The 19,827-nt window shown below is 34.4% G+C and overlaps 1 protein-coding gene across 1 annotated transcript in view; it reads right to left on the reverse strand.

Annotated features, from left to right (window-relative positions):
- The window catches only part of DACH2 (dachshund family transcription factor 2), an 811,718-nt gene that overhangs the window by 174,850 nt on the left and 617,041 nt on the right, over nucleotides 1-19,827 (reverse strand). Inside the window, 2 exon segments of the mRNA XM_033233153.1 lie at nucleotides 12,920-13,003; nucleotides 15,702-15,840. Coding sequence (XP_033089044.1) covers nucleotides 12,920-13,003; nucleotides 15,702-15,840 — 223 coding nt within the window.

Genomic DNA, 19,827 nt, shown 5'->3' on the forward strand with positions numbered 1-19,827 from the left:
AAAACAGTGTATTTATATATTTCAAAACAGCTAAAAGAAAAGACTTGAAATGTTCCCAACACATAGACATGATAACTCAATGTAATGTACACCCCAAATACTCTGACTTTAGAATTTCATACTCTATGCATGTAACAAAACATCACACATACCTCATAAGCATGTAAAATATTATGTATTAATACAAATGTAAAAAAGAAAATAATATTTTTAAATATTTATTTTCCATTTAAGTCCCTTTTAATCTGTAATGCCTGAGGCATGACAAGTAAGTCAAAAAATGATTAGTAGCTTGCATTTATCTTTTAATATGTATGTTTTCATTTATTTTGTTTTGAGGGCAATATATTAGACATGTACATATACACATGGATAGAAATATGTAAGACAACACAGATTTATTATATGTATCTATGAAAATGCACCTATATGAACGTTCTTTTATCATAACATCCTATGTTTTCAAATAGAGTACCTGGTTGAAGCCAATGTTTGAAGCTGTTTATGTGTCTATTAATCTTTTATTTATTAAATTACCAAGTGTTTTCTATGAGAGAAAATGAACTATGTCAAATGAAAATTGATGCTAAAATCTGTATAGACTAAAACAGCAAGATAATAAACAAATACATCGTGTTTTCAAAGCAACATACCTATTACGAATTTGCTCAATGGAGCGCATTAGACATTAAAGTAGTTAAAATAGTAATTGGCACTTTAGCTTCTCTCTTCAGTGGATCTGAATTTCTACATCTCTTTCAGAATAATAAAGATTTTTTTGTCTACTTCCCATTTTGCATCATTCTCTGTATTTGCCTGTTTTGTTACAGTTTCAACAAATAAATAATAAAGAAAAAGAGGTTGTTTAACAACATGTGTTCATAGAAGTAAACCATTGGTCATATCAATGTTAATGAATCCACCCAAGATAAAAATTCTGCATGTAAAGGAGAGTTAACACACTGATGTAAAAACATTGAATTCTTCTTTATTGACCTAATCCAGATAGTCTATTAGGAAATTGTGGGATTACAAGTCTACTTAGGATTTGGAGGCAAATATTTTCTGGGCACAAGTACATTAGCTAGATGCTTTGATAGATACTATTTCTTTACAATGACTTCTAACCCTCAATCAAAAAAATATTGTTTCTCCATTTAAAAAGATGAAAGGTATTCTCTGAAGTTTATTAGTCCCTCCTGACACCTAGATAAATGTTATAACTTATTGCTGTATCCTCATTTATATTTTTTCCTATCCTCATTTATCTTAAAATAGCATTTTTTCTGTCACCTTGTCTGTCTGTACTACATTCTAGATGATTTTTTATATCTATTTTTCAGTTCAGTACTTCTTTCTTTAGTTTTATTCTGTTGATTGACTCATTCGTCTAGTTTTTAATTTCAATGTTTATGTTAATTTATTTCTAACAATTATATTTGGTACTTTAAAAATCTGTTTGGAAATGTTAGTAATATCTAGTTTTTTTTTTTTTGTTGTTGAGACGGAGTCTCGCTGTGTCGCCCAGGCTGGAGTGCAGTGGCCGGATCTCAGCTCACTGCAAGCTCCGCCTCCCGGGTTTACGCCATTCTCTCGCCTCAGCCTCCCGAGTAGCTGGGACTACAGGCGCCCGCCATCTCGCCCGGCTAATTTTTTGTATTTTTTTTAGTAGAGACGGGGTTTCACCGTGTTAGCCAGGATGGTCTCGATCTCCTGACCTCGTGATCCGCCCGTCTCGGCCTCCCAAAGTGCTGGGATTACAGGCTTGAGCCACCGCGCCCGGCCTAGTTTCTTGCTTATTAATTTAATTCCATGTTTTAATTCCCAAGGCAGTTCAGATAAAGTGTAAAATAAATATATGTCTGAATACTTACGGATCTAAATCTATGCTTCACTGTTTCTGTGATGGTATCATGGTGGTTGGATTCCTTGTGTGTTTGAACATTTGTTTTCTTTTTTTATTGTGAGCTCATATTTGGTTCAGTTTAAGGGCCTCAAATACAGGTAGTGAGATCAAAAGATAAACCCTGAGCCCACAGTAAGGTGTGGATGCTGTTAATATAGACAGGACCTTGAGGTCAGTAGTACTCTCTTATCATAAACAAACACAACTTTACTCTGAAGAAAAGCACCTGTATTTTAGATGCATTTTACAATTATTGCTTTCTCTGTGAGCTCCTTGGGGACAGGCATAATATCTCTCATCATTACATTCTCAGTGCCTGAAATAATGTAGGGCACAGAAGACATTATTTATAAAAATAATTAATGGAAATCATAGTAAGAACTGGAATTATGATCCGGATAAAACTGTGCATGTGACAGCTCTTTTTGTTATCCTAACACTGACACATGAAATGCTAATTAGATTTTTTTAACATTTACTCTCATAATGAAATAACAAGATCAGGTCTGATCTATTGTTATCATTGAAACCATCTAAATTCTCTGTTTATGATAATGTAAACAGTAAATACATTTATCTAACTGTAATGCATCATAAGGAATTTTTAATACTTTTTAATTCTTTTTCCCAATGACTTATATAATGCAGTTATCTAAACAAATGCATCCAGAATGAATGAATGAATGTATTTATTCCTGTTTTGGAGAAATTCCTATTTGCACCTGATGTTGAGATTTATTATAGTTCTCAAACATCCTTATTTAGACAGACAGCATGAAAATCAGTAATAACACATACAACAGACTGGAAGTAACTGAAATGTATTTCTCTTCCTTTAACCAAGAGCCATTTTAAAACAATAAATGAACCATGATGTGTGTGTGTCGGAGTGTGTGTGTGTATGAGTGTGTATTTTTAATAAGGCTAAATTCTACAGGCAGCATTGGAGATTATATTGAATTAGAAGATATGAAATATGAGAGCTTAAATAATATAAACATATTGCTAATTCTATATTAATAATCTCTTAGTCATATTTATACAACTGCTCTAATAACTTCATATGATGATATTAGTGTAGTGATAATGTGGTTTATATTCAGGATTAAGCTAATTGAAAATATAGTAATTGAATACAAATGTACAAATATCAGTTTACTTGATTCTTCTCTATCATAAAATAGAATATTTTTACATTACATTTTACTTCTTCTTTTTCCAAGACTTCCATAGTCACCCATCATTCTAGCAGGATTTGTTATGCACGGATATAATCTGCAATTACTATTAAGAAAAAATGCTATGTTCTGATCCAAAACAATCAAATCTATGATTCCTGCAACAAATCAAATAGCCTTAGTTGTATTATTTGTAACATCAGTAATCACAAGGAAATGCAAATAATAACTACAGTGAAATACCACCTTTCACCTGCTAGTATGGTTTCATCAAAAAACAAAAGATAACAAGTATTAGAAAGGATGTTGAGAAATTAGAAATTTGTACAGTATTTTTCTATCGTTTGAAATTTTATTATAGGTTAAAGGGTACATGTATAGGTGTGTTACATGAGTAAATCATGTGATTCTGAGGCTAGACGTCCCAGAGTATTGACACCCAGGCAGTAAGCATAGAACCCAACAGGTAACCACCCCCTGTCCCTCGGTTCCCATCTTTACATTAATATGTATTCAATGCTTAGCTCCAACTTACAAGTGAAAATATGTGGTATTTGGTTTTGTGTTCTTGCATTTGATTGTTTAGGATAATTGGCCTCCAGCTCCATCCATGTTACTGAAAAGGACATGATATTGTTCTTTTTATTTCTATAATATTCCATGGTGTATATGTAGCACCTTTTCTTTATCCAATCCACTGTTGATGGGCAGCTAGGTTGATTCTGTATTTTTGCTTTTGTGAATAGCACTGAAATAAACATATGAGTGCACATGTATTTCTGATAGTTGGCTTTCAATCTTCTGTGTATACTTTCTTTTTTTCCTATTTCCTTCCTTGCTGCCTGCCTGCCTTTACTTCTGTCTTCTTGTTTTTTTGTGTGCTTCACCAATATTTACATATTGTGAGTCCAACAATGCACAAAACACATGTTAGTTTAGCTAGAATTTAATTATATTGTAGCATGAGGTCCCTTCATTGTATCTAATTTGATAGATTAGATAGAATAAAAGCCACCTAAAGCATAGGTGGCTCTTATTATTTGCAGGTATGTTCCCTCAATACCTAGTTTATTGAGAGTTTTTAACATGAAGGGGTGTTGAATTTTATTGAAAGACTTTTCTGCCTCTGTTGAGATAATCATGCGTTGTTGATGTTTTCTTTTCACACTAGCGTCTCACTTAGCAAATCATGTGCTTTTTTGTCTTTAGTTCTGTTTATGTGATGAAACATATTTATTGATTTTCATACGATGAACCAACCTTGTATCCATGGATGATGCCTACTCGATCATGACGGAGTAGGTTTTTGATATACTGCTTGATTCAGTTTGCCAGTATTTTGTTAAGAATGTTTGCATTGTTGTTTATCAAGGATATCGGCTTAAGGTTTTCTCTTTTTGAAAACTCTGCCAGGTTTTGGTATCAGGTTTTGGTGCCAAGTTTTGGTATCATAGAATGAGTTGGGAAATAAGGATTTGGAGAAACTAGAACCTTGTACACTTTTAGTTGCAATATAAAATTGTGCAGTCACTCAATGTGGAAAACAGTATGGTAGTTCCTCAAAATATATTTTTAAAACATAAAATAGCCATATGATCCAGCTTTCCACTTCCATGTATAAAACCAAAAGTATTAAAAGCAGGAACCTGGACTGATATTTGTACACCAACATTGATACCAGTATTATGCACAATAACAAATACATGGAAATAACACAAATGCCAATTTATGGATGAAATGGATAAATAAAATGTGGTACATAATACAATAAAATATTATTCAGCCTTATAAAAGATAGAAATCTTTCCATATGTGACAAGATGGATGAACCTGGTGGACATTTGGCTAAATGAAAAAAGCCAGTCACACAAGGACAAACACTGCATGATTCCACATATATTAGTTATGTAAAATAGTCAAACTCATAGAAACAGAGAGTGAATAGTGGTTGCCAGGGACTGTGGAGAGAGAGAAATGGAGAGTTGCTGTTCAACTGGTATAAAGTTTCAGTTATGCAAAATGAATAAGTTCAAGAGATCTGCTGTACAGCATTGTACCTACAGTGAACAATAGTCTATTGAGCACTTAAAAGTGCATAAGATGGTAGGTCTCATATTAAGCATATTAAGTTTTTACAATGAAGAATAATAATAGAAATAGAATTTACTTAGAAAAAGCAATCTAATAAATTGTACTAATAAAGTACAAAAACCACAGCGTCATCTTGATAGATACAGAAAAAGAATGTGACAAAATACAACGTGTTTTCAAAGTAAATACACAAAACGAACTAAGCATAGATGAAAACTTCCTCAATCTGATAGGAGACATCTATGAAAAGCTCACTAATCACATCATATTTAATGGTAAAAATTGAAAGCTTTCCTCTTAAGATCAGATATAAGACAAGGATATTCACTCTCATCATGTCTACTCAACATTGTTATCATAGTCTCTAGCCACAGAATTAGGCAAGAAATGGAAATAAAAGGCATATAGATTGGAAAAGATAAACTATCTCAATTTGTAGATGGTATGATCTTATGTAGAGAAAATTCTTAAAGAAACTACAGAAAAAAATTGTAAACAATCTATATAAAAACCATTAAAGCTAAAAAATTAATACATTTGAAGAATATAAGAATATAGAAAAAATAATTATATTTCTATACACAGCAGTGAACAATCTGAAATTAAAATGAACAAAACAATTTCACTTATAAATAAATTTGAAAACATTTAAAAACAAAATATAGGCATACCCTGTTCTTTGCACTTTACAAATACTATATTTTTTATCAACAAAAAGTTTGTGGCAACCTTATATTGAACAAGTCTATTGGTGTCATTTTTCCAATAGCACTTGTTCATTTTTTGTCTCTGTGTCACGTATTGGCAATTCCCATGAAATTTCAAACTTTTAATTATTATTATAACTGTTACGGTGGTCTATTATCAGTGATGTTTGATGTTACGATTATAATTGTTTTGGGACTCCATGCACTGTTCCTATACACAATGGCAAACGTAACTGATAAATGCTTTGTATGTTCTGACTGCTTCACTGACCTGTTGTCCCCCCATTTCTCTTCCTCTGCTCAGGTCTTCTATTCCCTGAGATACAACAATATTGAAATTATGTCAACTACGAATCCTCCAATAGCCTCTAAGTGTTCAAGTAAGAGGAATAGTCACCTGTATCTCACTTTAAATCAAATCTAGAAATGATTAAGCTTGGTAAGGAAGGTATGTCAAAAGCCAAGATAGGCTGAAAGCTAGGCCTCTTGCACCAGTTAGCCAAGTTGTGAATGCAAAGGAAAATTTCTTGAAATACATTAAGAGTGCTACTCCAGTGAAAACACAAATGACAAGAAAGTTAGCTAGCCTTATTCTTGATATGGAGAAAGTTGTAGTTATCTGGATGGAAGATCAAACAAGTCACAACATTTCTTTAATCCAAATCCTAATCCAGAGCAAGGCCCTACCTCTCTTTAATTCCTTGTAGAATGAGAAAGGTGAAGAAGCTGCAGAAGAAAAGTTAGAATCTGACAAATGTGAGTTTATGAGGTTTAAGTAAAAGAACAATCTCCTTAACATAAAAGTGCAAGGTGAAGCAGCAAGTGTGGATGTAGAAGCTGCAGCAAGTTATCCAGAAAATCTAGCTAAGATCATTGAGGAAGGTGGCTACACTAAATAATAGGTTTTCAATGTAGACAAAACAGCCTTGTATTGGAAGAAGATGCCATCTAGGACTATCATAGCTAGAGAGAGAAGTCATATCTGGCTTCAAAGCTTCAAAGGACAGGCTAACTCTCCTGTTAGGGGATAATGCAGTTGGTGACTTTAAGTTCAAGCCAATGTACATTTTCCATTACAAAAAAAAAAAAAAAAAAAAAACCAAAAACCTGTAGTTCTTAAGAGTTATGCCAAATTCTACTCTGTCTCTGCTTTATAGATGGAACCATGAAGCCTGGATAATGGCACATCTATTTACAGCATGCTTTGCCGAACATTTTAAGCCCACTATTGAGACCTATGGCTCAAAAAGAAAAGATTCCTTGCAAAATATTACTGCTCACTGCAAATGAATCTAGTTACCTGAGAGCTCTGTAAAAATAAATTCAGTTTTCATGCCTGCTAACACAACATACATTCTGCAGACTATGTAACGTGGAGTCATTGTTTGACTTTCGGGTTTCATTATTTAAGAAAGGCATTTGGCAAAGCTAAAGCCTCCATATATAAAGATTACTCTAATGGATCTAAGCAACATAAATTGAAAACTTTCAGAAAAGGATCCATCGTACTAAATGTTATTACAAACATTTGATTTATGGAAGGAGGTCAAAATGCCAACATCAACAACAGTTTGGAAGAAGTTTATTTCAACCCTTGTGGATGACTTTGAGGGACTCAAGATTTCAGTGGAGGAAATCACTGCACATGTGAAAATAGCAAAAGCACTAGAATTAGAAGTAAAATCTGAATATATGACTGAATTGCTGCAATCTAAAACCTGAATGGATGAAGAGTTTTTTGTTTTTTTATGGATGAACAAAGAACATGATTTATTGAGATGGAATATACTCCTGAAAAAAATGTTGTGAACACTGTTGAAATGACAACAAAGTATTTAGAATATTACATAAACTTAGTTGGTAAAGAAGTGGTAGAGTTTAAGAGAATTGTCTCAAATTTTGAAAAAAAATTACTGTAGGTAAGATGCCTTCAAACAGCATCGCATGCTACAGAGAAATCTTTCATGAAAGGAAAAGTCAGTTGATGTGGCAAACTTCATTGTTGTCTTACATTAAGGGATTTCCACAGCAACCCCAGCCTTCAGTGACCACCACCCTGATCTGTCAGTAGCCTTCAACATCAAGGGAAGGCCCTCCACAGTAAAAAGATTACGACCCGGTGAAGACTTGGATGATCATTACCATTATTTTAGCAATGAAGTATTTTCAAAGTAAGGTACGTATACTGTTTTTTAGAGTTAATGGCATCACACACTTAATAGACTACAGTATTGTGTAAATGTAACTTTTACATGCACTGAGATATCAAACAATTGTGTGACTTGCTTTATTGCAATATATGCTTTATTGTGGTGGTCAGGAACCAAACACGTGATATCTCTGGGGTATGACTGTGCTGAGGAGTAAACTCTAAAGAAGTGCAAAATGTATAGTTTGAAAACGACAAAACATTGCTGGAAGAAATTAAAGAGAACCCAAATAATAGAAAAATATCTTGTTTTCACAGATCAAAATAATTAATACTGCTTATATGGCAATACTAGCCAAATGTATCTACAGTTTCAATATAATCCTTGCAGTAATTCCAGTTGATATTTTATCAGAAACTGATCTAAAAATTCTCATAGAAACACAAAGGATCAAGAAGACCCAAAGCAATTCTGAATAAAATAATAAAAAGACTCATACGTCTTTATTTTAAAACTTATTATAAATCTATAGTAATCAAGATAGTATGGTACTGGCAAAAGAATAGACATGTAGATAATTGAACAGAATTGAGAGTCTAGAAATCAATGCTTAGTTTTACAGAGAAGTGATTTTTGATGAGGGTGCCTACTTAATTCAATGCGGAAATGTTTAAAACAAACAGTGCCAGGATAATCGAATATTCAAATGCAAAATAATGAAGTTGGTCCCCTATCTAACACAACAAAAATTAACTCAAAGAGGAGTACAGATCTAAGTGTAAGAGCAAAGCGTTCTTAGATACAACACCAAAAGCACATGTGTCAAAAAAAAGATAAATTGATCTTTATGAAAATTAATAACCTGTCTGTCAAAGGATACTATGAAAACAGTAAAAAGATAACCCACAAAATGGGATAAAATATTTATAAGTCATATGTCTGATAAAGATATTGTATCCATAATATAAAATGAACTCCTACAACTTAAAAACAAATGAGAAATTAAATTAAGGAATTAAAATGCCCAATTAAAAAATGGACAAAGGACTTAAATAGATATTTGTCCAAAGAAGATATATAAATAGCCAATAAACACAGGAATAGATGCTCAAAATGATTATTCATCAGCGAATACAAATCAAAGCCAAAATGAGATAATACATTGCAAACATTAGTCCAGCTATAATCAAAATCACAGAAAATAGTAAGTGTTGGAGAGAGTGGGGAGAAATTAAAACCTTCATATATTGCTGGTAGGAAATGTAAACGGCTGCATACACTTCAGCAAACAGTGTGGTAGTTCCTCAAGTGGTTATACACAAAATTACCATAAGACACATCAATTTCACTCCTAAGTATGTATACAAGTGAAATGAAAACACAAGTCAACCCAAAACTGTATGCAAATGTTCACAGCAGCATTATTTGTAACAGCCCCAAAGTGGAAGTGTCCCAAATATCCTTCAACTGATGAATGGATAAATAAAATGTGATGTATACATGCAATGAAATAATATTCCACCATAAAAATAAAAGCAAATAACTTCATTAAAAAGTGGACGGAGGACACGAACAGACTTTTCAAAAGAAGGCATACATACAGCCAGCAGCATATAAAAAATATTCAATATAATTGATCATTAGAGAAATGCAAACCAAAACCACTATGAGATACCATCTCACGCCAATCAGAATGGGTATCATTAAAAAGTCAATAAACAACAGATAGTGGCAAGGTTGTGGAGAAAAAGGAATGCTTATACACTGGTGGTGGAAATGTAAACTAGTTCAGCCACTGGGGGAAGGAGTTTGGCGATTTCTCAAAGACTTAAAATAGAACCACCATTTGAGCCAGCAATTCCATTATTGGATATATACCCAAAGGAATACAAATCATTCTAAATAATGCATGCATATGTTCATTGTGGCACTGTTCACAAGACCAAAGACGTTAAATAAACCTAAATGCCCATTAAAAACGTGGTACATATACACCATGGAATATTATGCAGTCATAAAAAAGGACAGGATGATGTCCTTTGCAGCAACATGGATGGGGCTGGAGGCTAAGAGAGAGAACTAATGTAGGAACAGAAAACAAAATACTGCATGCTTTCACTTATAAGTGGAAGATAAATATTGAGAATACATAGAAACAAAGAAGAGAACCAAAGACAATGGGTCCTACTTGAGGGTGGAGGTTGGGAAGAGGGAGAGGATTGAAAAACTACATGTCAGATACGATGCTTATTACCTGGGTGACAAAATAATCTGTACACCAAACCCAAGCGACACACAATTTATGTATACAACAAAACTGCACATGTACCTCTGAACCTAAAAGTTAAAAAAGAAATATGACAATGCTTTTATTCCAAGTGAAATATAATATATATTATTGTGACAAAAGGACGTTAAAACTATTAGCTGTTCATCTGTAGGCTCTGCGTTAACTTAACATGTAACATTTCAATGGGCTAAATTCTTGGGCTGGGTGGTGAAATTATTGTTCAACTATTTCTGAAGCATATCAGACTTGATTAATCAGAGTGTTTGGGGCATTTTACACATAGAGAGTTTTCTATTGAAAACATTTACTTCCCAGCGCAAAATATCACAAAAACCCTATTCCCAATAGTAGTTTGAGAGATAAGTGGCTGCCAGAGGAAGGGGATTTTACTCTGTGCCTTTGTTTCCATGCAGGTAAACTAGAGTGAATAGTCATAATTGCTGTACTCTAAAGAATCCCAGGACTGTTAAAGACCACATAACACAATGTCATAACGTGACTAATTTGATCAATTTATTTGACAAAGTCTGTGAAAAAATAAAATCAAAAGCTTTATTTGACTGATCAGTCAGTTTATTCAAAATGCTTGACTCAAAACTAAAATCACAATAGTGGGCACAGTCAAAATGGATATCAATGCTGTGAAAGCTCAGGTCATACAGACTTTGAGACATGTATTATAATGTCATCCAGTTTTACCAGATACAGTAAGGGTGGGCTACATGAATAGTCTAAACGTAAGTCTTTATGTTCTGAAAATTCCTTCATAATAGCAAAGCTGGCATTTTATGATTTTCAGAGCTATAAATCATTTTTAAAATCATGATGATACTCAAAGCAGATGTGAAAACATATGTTTGCCACAGTTGTATAAACTGCTTACTTGTCACAGTTAATAAATGTTGACACTTCTACTTTAACTCATTCCCTTTTAATAACTAAACTCTATTTCAGGAAAATATATTTTTTTCTTACCATCACAAATATAACTGGAAGGACTTGACTTAGAGAATCCCATTTTTAAAAAAAACCTTTCCACTATAACTGGGGTGCAGTTTAATATGCCACTCTTGCTTATTAACGTCCACATCAGGATATGTGACCAACTTATTTGATTTAAACAAGTAAAATTTTACCATTCCACAGCAAGAAATTCAGAAATACCAGTGCATACTACTATATATTTTATGAAAATCAGTTACTGTGAACCTGTAATAATGCTCCAGCTCATTTTTCATAGGCCACAATAGTGTACACTTACGTGCTGCAGTCCACAGGACAGTCCCAAATGCCGTTTTGACTGATGGGGTTTGCAACTCTGATTGTATCATACGCATCGTGTACATCTTGGGACTTTTCTAGCAAAGTTGCTTTACTACCAAGATGTCCTTTAAATAGTCATGAGATGGTGGGAAAAAAAGTCTCAGGAACAAATTGCTGCTGGTTATAAATGAAGTTTCATCTATAACTAGACTTTCATTACCTGTGCAAGAGTTTGGGTAGTTTAATATCATGAACCTGACTTTCATTCTGACAACTATTCCAAAATCAGTCATTTGCATTTTGGAGCCCCAGAGGGTATAGCCTTACACTGTCAGGCTAAGAAAAGACAAAACATGTGGCTAGGAAATCAACCATAGATCAATGACATTAAAATCATACATTATTTCAAATTCCAACTAAAATGCTCATCTAGGTAATTATGAAGCACATTCAGTTTACAGAAAAGAGAAAATATTCTTCATTAACTCTCCAGTTCATGAAGTATTTTTTTCTATACATTACGGGCACTTTTAGTAGATAGAAAAATTACCCTGTGGTGAAGTACAAATAAACTATCTGATGACCTGAGAAATTATGTTAGCTACTGTCTAACTCATGGTGACAGCAACAATGTATCATCTATGCCATATGATTATATATTTCCCTTTGGTCTTACCCTTTCAGCCTTATAAACAAAGTTGTACTCAGCTTTCATATTAGGAGAGCATCACTTTAAAATTCTTTATCTTCCTTGAACAGCTCTCCTAAGACAAAACTGGATACTATGCCGAGGTGATAAATGTACCTCAGCTGATCAAAAGGCAGGTTGAGATAATATGTACCAGTATTCCAGGTAAATACCTGATGGGCTAACTTGCTAAGCTTTCATCTGAAATGTCCAAATTAGTATATATTTTAAAAATCACTTTCAAGGGTTCACAGAAGCAGCTCCCCTGTGTGACAGCAACTCAGTTTTGTCAAATATAACCGTCAACTATAACCAGCAAATGGCGAATCATTTAAACATAGTTAAAAAAGTAAACATATAATACAAAGGGAGTCAGGTGTCTCTGAGCTGGCATAGTAAGAGGGCTTAAGATAAAGTTTCCAACCACATGCACAGATAAATTTCAGGTGGATATGTAATTTATAACCTTCCAAATAAACAAGCTTCAGATAAACATCATGTTTTCTACTATTAAAATAACTTATCCAAAGTTAGTATGAATCTATTCTTACTAAGGGAATTGTGGATGCAGTATAGAGCACACGGCTGTTAACTGAGCTAGTATCTGATTATTATATGTGTATCAAATAAGCAAAAATCATTTTACCTTTATTATGTTTTTGAAATTTTTTGATGGTTAGTCCATTATCCTGAACAACAGTAAGTTCCTCTCTATTGCTGGGCATCATAACTATAAATAAGAGATGTAACTGAGTAGTTTTCTATGTAAATACCCAGAAAAAAGGCAGAAAACATCACACAAATGACTAATATAATCTAATAACAACTAACATAAGTTTTATATACTTCTATTTCTAAAACAGTAAAAGACTTTTTGTTGGTCTGAAGATCATATAATGAAAAAATCAGTAAGCTGCTTGATCGTGTGAGTTCTCAAGTATAATTAGTATATACTTAATATATACTATATATATTATATAATATATATAAACATATATACATGAGAACTTGTTAAACATAGCAATTAATAGATAACATAACTTTCTGGAAATTATTATGATTCTCTGTAAAACATATTGAAAGAGAAAAAATGTTAATTTTCAGAGTTTATAATTTAATTCTCTTTACTCATATTTTATTCAAACATTATACAGCCCTATTAATAAAATATGGTAACTGTAAATGCAATATGTAAAAATTCTCAAGCCTTTTTATTTATTTATAGACAATCTTGGTATCATTGTTAGACAACTGTGGAATGTGCATATAGAGCCTAATTACTGCCAGTGTAATTAGAAGTAAACTATACTGTCAACATTTTTTTCTAGGATATTACATTGCTTCGGATATGTTTGATTTTACTTCTAAGTATAAGTTGCCCATTCTTTTATGATGTATCTATTACCAAGTATATTTCCCTATGTGCTCTGCTTTTTAGCCAGCACTCAATAAATAATTATCTCTATATATCCCTTTCCCCTTTTTGTCTCCTTCTTCCCACCCTCATCAGTATGAATGGTATCCCAACAGAAGAATGTGTCCTTTTGCTTCTTGATTCATTAGTGGTCACTCATTTGTAGACTCTTATTGTTTCTAAGACTTTCTTGAATCAGTTGTACACAATGTTGTAACAACCAGGTAGTCTATGTCACAGAAAAGAGTAAAGCTAGAAGACGTCTATCAGGTCTTCCAGGAATTAAACTTACTCTCTGAGAGACATTAGCCTCAAGCTCTAATCTATTGGTTCTTAACCATGGCTGAACGTAAGAATCTACGGAAGAAATGCTGAAAAGCAAAACAAAATACTGCTGCCCAGGCTCTATTCCAGACCAAGTGAATCAAACTCTGAGCATGTGGCCTCAGCATCCACATTAATAAAAACTCCATAGGTGATTATATTTGGGAGCCAGATGTGAGAAACACTATGCTCACTATGAAGCTAAAGAGCTCCAAAAAACATGTAATACTGACAAGCTAAGTGAGATTTGGATTAATTTCCCCAAGGGATAGTCTTCATCCTTCTGAAATCTAAAACCTTCCCTAATCTCCCAAATTTCTCTTCCGCAAGAAAATACATTGTTTTGGAAAGGCTGAAAGCAATAGCTATTATGAGCTGTAAACATTCACAGTTGACTTAAAGAACTTCCCCCCTTTGGCCGGCGCGGTGGCTCAAGCCTGTAATCCCAGCACTTTGGGAGGCCGAGACGGGCGGATCACGAGGTCAGGAGATCGAGACCATCCTGGCTAATACGGTGAACCCCGTCTCTACTAAAAATACAAAAACTAGCCGGGCGAGGTGGCGGGCGCCTGTAGTCCCAGCTACTTGGGAGGCTGAGGCAGGAGAATGGCGGAAACCCAGGAGGCGGAGCTTGCAGTGAGCTGAGATCTGGCCACTGCACTCCAGTCCGGGCGACAGAGCGAGACTCCGCCTCAAAAAAAAAAAAAAAAAAAAAAAAAAAAAAAAAAAGAACTTCCCCCCTTAATACTAAACGAATAGCAAAAATCATTTTGCCAAAAGGAAATGGGTACATAGGAGATTGGACTGTGTAGGTACAGAAGATTAACGAAGATTTTACCTAACTCAATTGATCGGTAATTACTATACACTAAATGAGAATTTGTTACAGCTGAATGTACCTGTCGACTTCTATATACCTGAGTAGAATTAGATAGCAGAAAATGATAAGTAATCAAAGTCAAGTCACACAGAGGAGAGTAATTTTTATCACCCACACTTCCTTGGCATTTTTTTCACATAATGTTTCATTTCACCTCTCAATAATCCAGCACATTAGACAGGGTGATAAGTTTTTTTTCCATATAATAAGTAAAGAAACTCATGGTTGTTAAGTGGCATACACAAGATGTTATAGCTAGTTAGTGCCAGACCCATAGCTAGACTAAAGTTTCCAATATGCCACATCACAACCAATTTCTGGAAGAGTGTCTATGGTGTAAGGCTTCTGAAACAACAAAATATATATAAACATAGGGGAAATCATGTTAAATATTTATGATCTAAGTTGTTGAGATTGTGGCAAATCTTATATTGATTCACTTTTTATTCACTCTTAAAAGGGGAACTGCCTAAAGGATATTTTAACTTCCCTTATTCAAAAAGATGTTGTGACTGTTTCAGGTGTATTATATCACCTATAGAACTCACATATACTCTACAAACATTTCATCATATTACTTCCATGAGATTGAATGATACAGCAAAGGAAGATCTTTGCAGAGAATAAATTCTAATAATGTAAGTTTCATTTTGTTGGTCATATTGTTTCAGCAATTACAAATGACCAACTTTCAAAAAGCTATTTATATTAAAGAGGTGGCAGCTTCCCCAGCTTTTCCCTCTCCTCTATTTTTCCTAACAACTAATTTCCTGAAACAATATTTTCAATTACCTGTTTCAGAAAAGTTACTCACCATTCTTTCCAAGTGATGATCCATCTGAGAGGGAGAACTGGACACACTGCTGCTGGAGTGGGAAGAGGTCTGGCTCCCAGGACGATGATTCTCTTCCAGACAAGGAGCAGGAGAAGGACTCTCTGGGATCCGCTCCTGACACAAAAGGAAACACAAAAGGAATGTCATCTATGCGCCAAGTTTTTATGTTGGTTGGATCTATACATTTGAAATGTTGACCCCTCACTTATTGTGAAAGTGTACTCATCTACAATAATTCGTCTTACAAACATATCTCTTTTTTTTTATTATTATTATACTTTAAGTTCTAGGGTACATGTGCACAACGTGTAGGTTTGTTACATATGTATACATGAGCCATGTTGGTGTGATGCACCCATTAACTCGTCATTTACATTAGGTATATATCCTAATGCTATCCCTCCCCCCTCCCCACAATAGGACCCGATGTGTGATGTTCCCCTTCACTTCTCAAAAACCATATCTTTAAACAAAAATATATTTTTGATTCTTGTGAAATTAATAAAATATCATGAGGGCTAAATTATAGAAAAAGACAAAAAAGCACATGGTAAAGGGTCAAGAAAATTTAATTTCCATGTGCTCTCCTAAAAACTTCATAAATGATTACTAGTGTAGGTGTGTTTTGAAGGTTATTGTTATTGTAGCTTCTAGATTGATGTAAAGTTCATAGGAAGGCCTGAAGGGTGATACTCCTATCGCATCAAGAAGGAGAACTCCCATATGTAAAGACTTGAGAGCCCTGGAATAAAACTCACAAATCGTGGCACCGGGTACAAGTTGAGCTTTTCTGTGTGGACAAAATGTATGCAAATAATATACTTGTATATTAGATACCCGTAACCTCTCAGACCTTAATAACTTATGTTGAATTCTGCCAACAAAATATTTTAATAGCCTGGGCACGGTGGCTCATGCATGTAATCTCAGCACTTTGGGAGGCCGAAGCGGGTGGATCACCTGAGGTCAGGAGTTCAAGACCAGTCTGAGCAAAATGGTGAAACCCCGTCTCTACTGAAAATACAAAAATCAGCCAGGCATGGTGGCAGGCACCTGTCATCCCAGATATTCAGGAGGCTGAAGCAGAAGACTCCCTTGAACCCAGGAGGCAGACATTGCAGTGAGCTGAAGTCGCACCACTGCACTCCAGTCTGGGCAAAAAGAGCAAAACTCCATCTCAAAAAAGTATATATATTTTAACAGTCACAGTACACGATTATTGTTTTTTCCAAACTTAACACTACTATCTATCAAGGTCACTTCTTCTAGTATTCCACAGATTTTTGTAGTTTTCAGTAATGAATTTTTTTTTTTTTTTTTTGAGACGGAATCTTGCTCTGCGCCCAGGCGGGAGTGCAGTGGCCGGATCTCAGCTCACTGCAAGCTCCGCCTCCCGGGTTTACGCCATTCTCCTGCCTCAGCCTCCCGAGTAGCTGGGACTACAGGCGCCCGCCACCTCCCCCGGCTCGTTTTTTGTATTTTTTAGTAGAGACGGGGTTTCACCGTGTTAGCCAGGATGGTCTCGATCTCCTGACCTCGTGACCCACCCGTCTCGGCCTCCCAAAGTGCTGGGATTACAGGCTTGAGCCACCGCACCCGGCCAGTAATGAATTTTAATAAAATATTTTTCATACTTTTGCAGTAATTATTATGGCTCTCAAGACTTCTGATTATTAAAATTGCTATAAAACACTGAAGCTATTCACCATGTTTATGCATCACAAATTGATGAATAAATCCAAATCATTAAGTTAATTTGATCAATAAAAGAACCAAATTGCAGTGCTTATGCACATATGCAATAAATGTGACTGGGTGATAGACATGCTGGGACAGAGAATGTTCTATAAAATATTTAATTCATCCATAATAAATTTCTTCAATTAAATGTTGTGTCTAATTATCTGTAATCACATCATTATTCTAATCACCATAACATTAAGAAATAATTTGTCAAATATGTGCTTGTACATTTCGACATTGATTTTGCATGAGAAGCCCAAATAACCCCCCTAAAAACTGTTTGTTTAATGCAAAAGTAATAGCATGAGTTAAAATGTATTATTTCATTAGTAGTAGTTAACATTATCCAATGTCTGGCATTGCAGCAGGCACAATGATGCCACCTCCCCAACTTAAAATCTCCAACCCCCATCTTAATCCCAAGAACCTGTGAATTTGTTACTTCACATGGCCGAAGGGACTTTGCAGATGCAATTGAGAATTGTGGAATAGGGAGATTATACTGGATTATCTTAGTGGACCCAATCTAATCACCAGGATTCTAAACTGTGGAAGACACAGGCAGAAAAGAAGAGTCAGAAGGAGAAATGACTGCAGAGGAATTGTCACAGAGATGCAACATTGCTGGCTTTGAAGATGGAAGAAGGGAGCCATGAGCAAAGAAATGTGAGTGGCCTTTAACAATAAACACTGGGCACTTCTAGAAGGGGTAGAGAGGGAAAGGGGAAGGGCTGAAAAACTACCTATTAGACACTATAGACACTACCTAGGTGATGGGACCATTAGTACCCTAAACCTCACCATCACATAATATATCCGTGTAAAAAACCTGCACATGTATCCCGTATATCAAAATAGAAGTTGAAATTCTTTTAAAAGAAGAAAAGAAAACAGATAACAGATTCTTCTCTGGAGCCTGTAGAAAGAAATGCAGCACACCTTGACCACACCTCGCTTTTAGCCTAGTGAAACTCATGTCCAACTTCTGACCTACAGAACCCCAAGATAATAAATTTGCACTGTGCTAAACCACTAAATTTGTGGCAATTTGTTATAGCAACAATAGAACACTAATACGGTCATCAATGTAGTATGCATATTTTTAAATTTTGCTTTACATTATTGCTTAGCATTTCATTAACATCCAATAACTTTAGTGAAATGAATAGACTTTGAGTATATTAGCTGTAGTATATGCTAATTAAATACCAATAATTCTAAATGTATATTACATGTTAAGGACTTTATAGCTGTTGTCATGCCTCCAAAACAATGTTTCCAAACAGAGTAGAATACTGATATATTTCTCTTATATTTAGTATACAGGAAAATATCTGCTTCTCACATAATGTCTACCAGGAAAAATAAAAAGAAATATAGAAGCAAAGCAGAGGCAAAGAATCAAGTTTTTTCCCCTAATAATTCTATTCACATTTTGGAGGGATGGTACGGGTACTGAAAGCAATATCCATACAGCCCTTCTATCATACGCTTTCAATTTTGAAAAATAAACATGTAGTTTATCAGTTGTGAAATTCAACTTAAACTATAATGCTTTAAAATATATTATTCAAATAGTATGTGTATGCGTGTGTGTACACACCACACACACGCACACACACACACACACCAGTGAAAGGAATTTAATATATGTGGCCTTTTTTTTTGTCTTTCATCATTGTGTCTCACTGATTCCACGCCAAAATATGTGCGAAAACTGCAGAACATTTGCTATTTGTGTTTGAATTCCAACACTGAAAATGTCCTTTAAATATGTGTAATTCAGTGAACTATATTTATCTCTAATGGACCTCTGAATGAATGGAGAGGGACAAAGTGCAGCAGTTATTGTGAAAAAATAAAACTGACAAAAGGAAAATCACTGTGTAATAACAAACTGGCATCACATATACAGCAATGTATGCTGCTGTAATAAAAATAAACAATTTTTGAGTGATCCATGCAGTTTCATGGTTTAATAAACAAGAGAATCCAACTGACAGTGATACTTGGCCTTGTTCACCCTCCCTAATAAAAGCTGAATGCTCATCATGAATACATAAAAATCATAAGAGCACCTATACAAATAGAAATATCACGAATGTTAACAAAAAATGAATTGATATTAACTCATATTAAGGAAAAATAGTGGATTCCTCTAACATATTTAAAATTAGCATAGGATCAAACAATATAAACTCCAATAATTTACACTGAAACTCCTTCTTTGCATTTTCAGTAGCATCTTATGTGAAACAATGAACTAACTTTGAGAACGTAATTTAGAAGGTGACTATTAAGAGTGACAGTAACATTTTGCATGAAGCAAATTTTCTCCTTTAAGATTTTGTAGCCTGT

The sequence above is a fragment of the Trachypithecus francoisi genome, unplaced genomic scaffold, assembly GCF_009764315.1.
Source record: "Trachypithecus francoisi isolate TF-2019V2 unplaced genomic scaffold, Tfra_2.0 Contig01451, whole genome shotgun sequence".
In the NCBI taxonomy this organism is placed as follows: Eukaryota; Metazoa; Chordata; class Mammalia; order Primates; family Cercopithecidae; genus Trachypithecus; species Trachypithecus francoisi.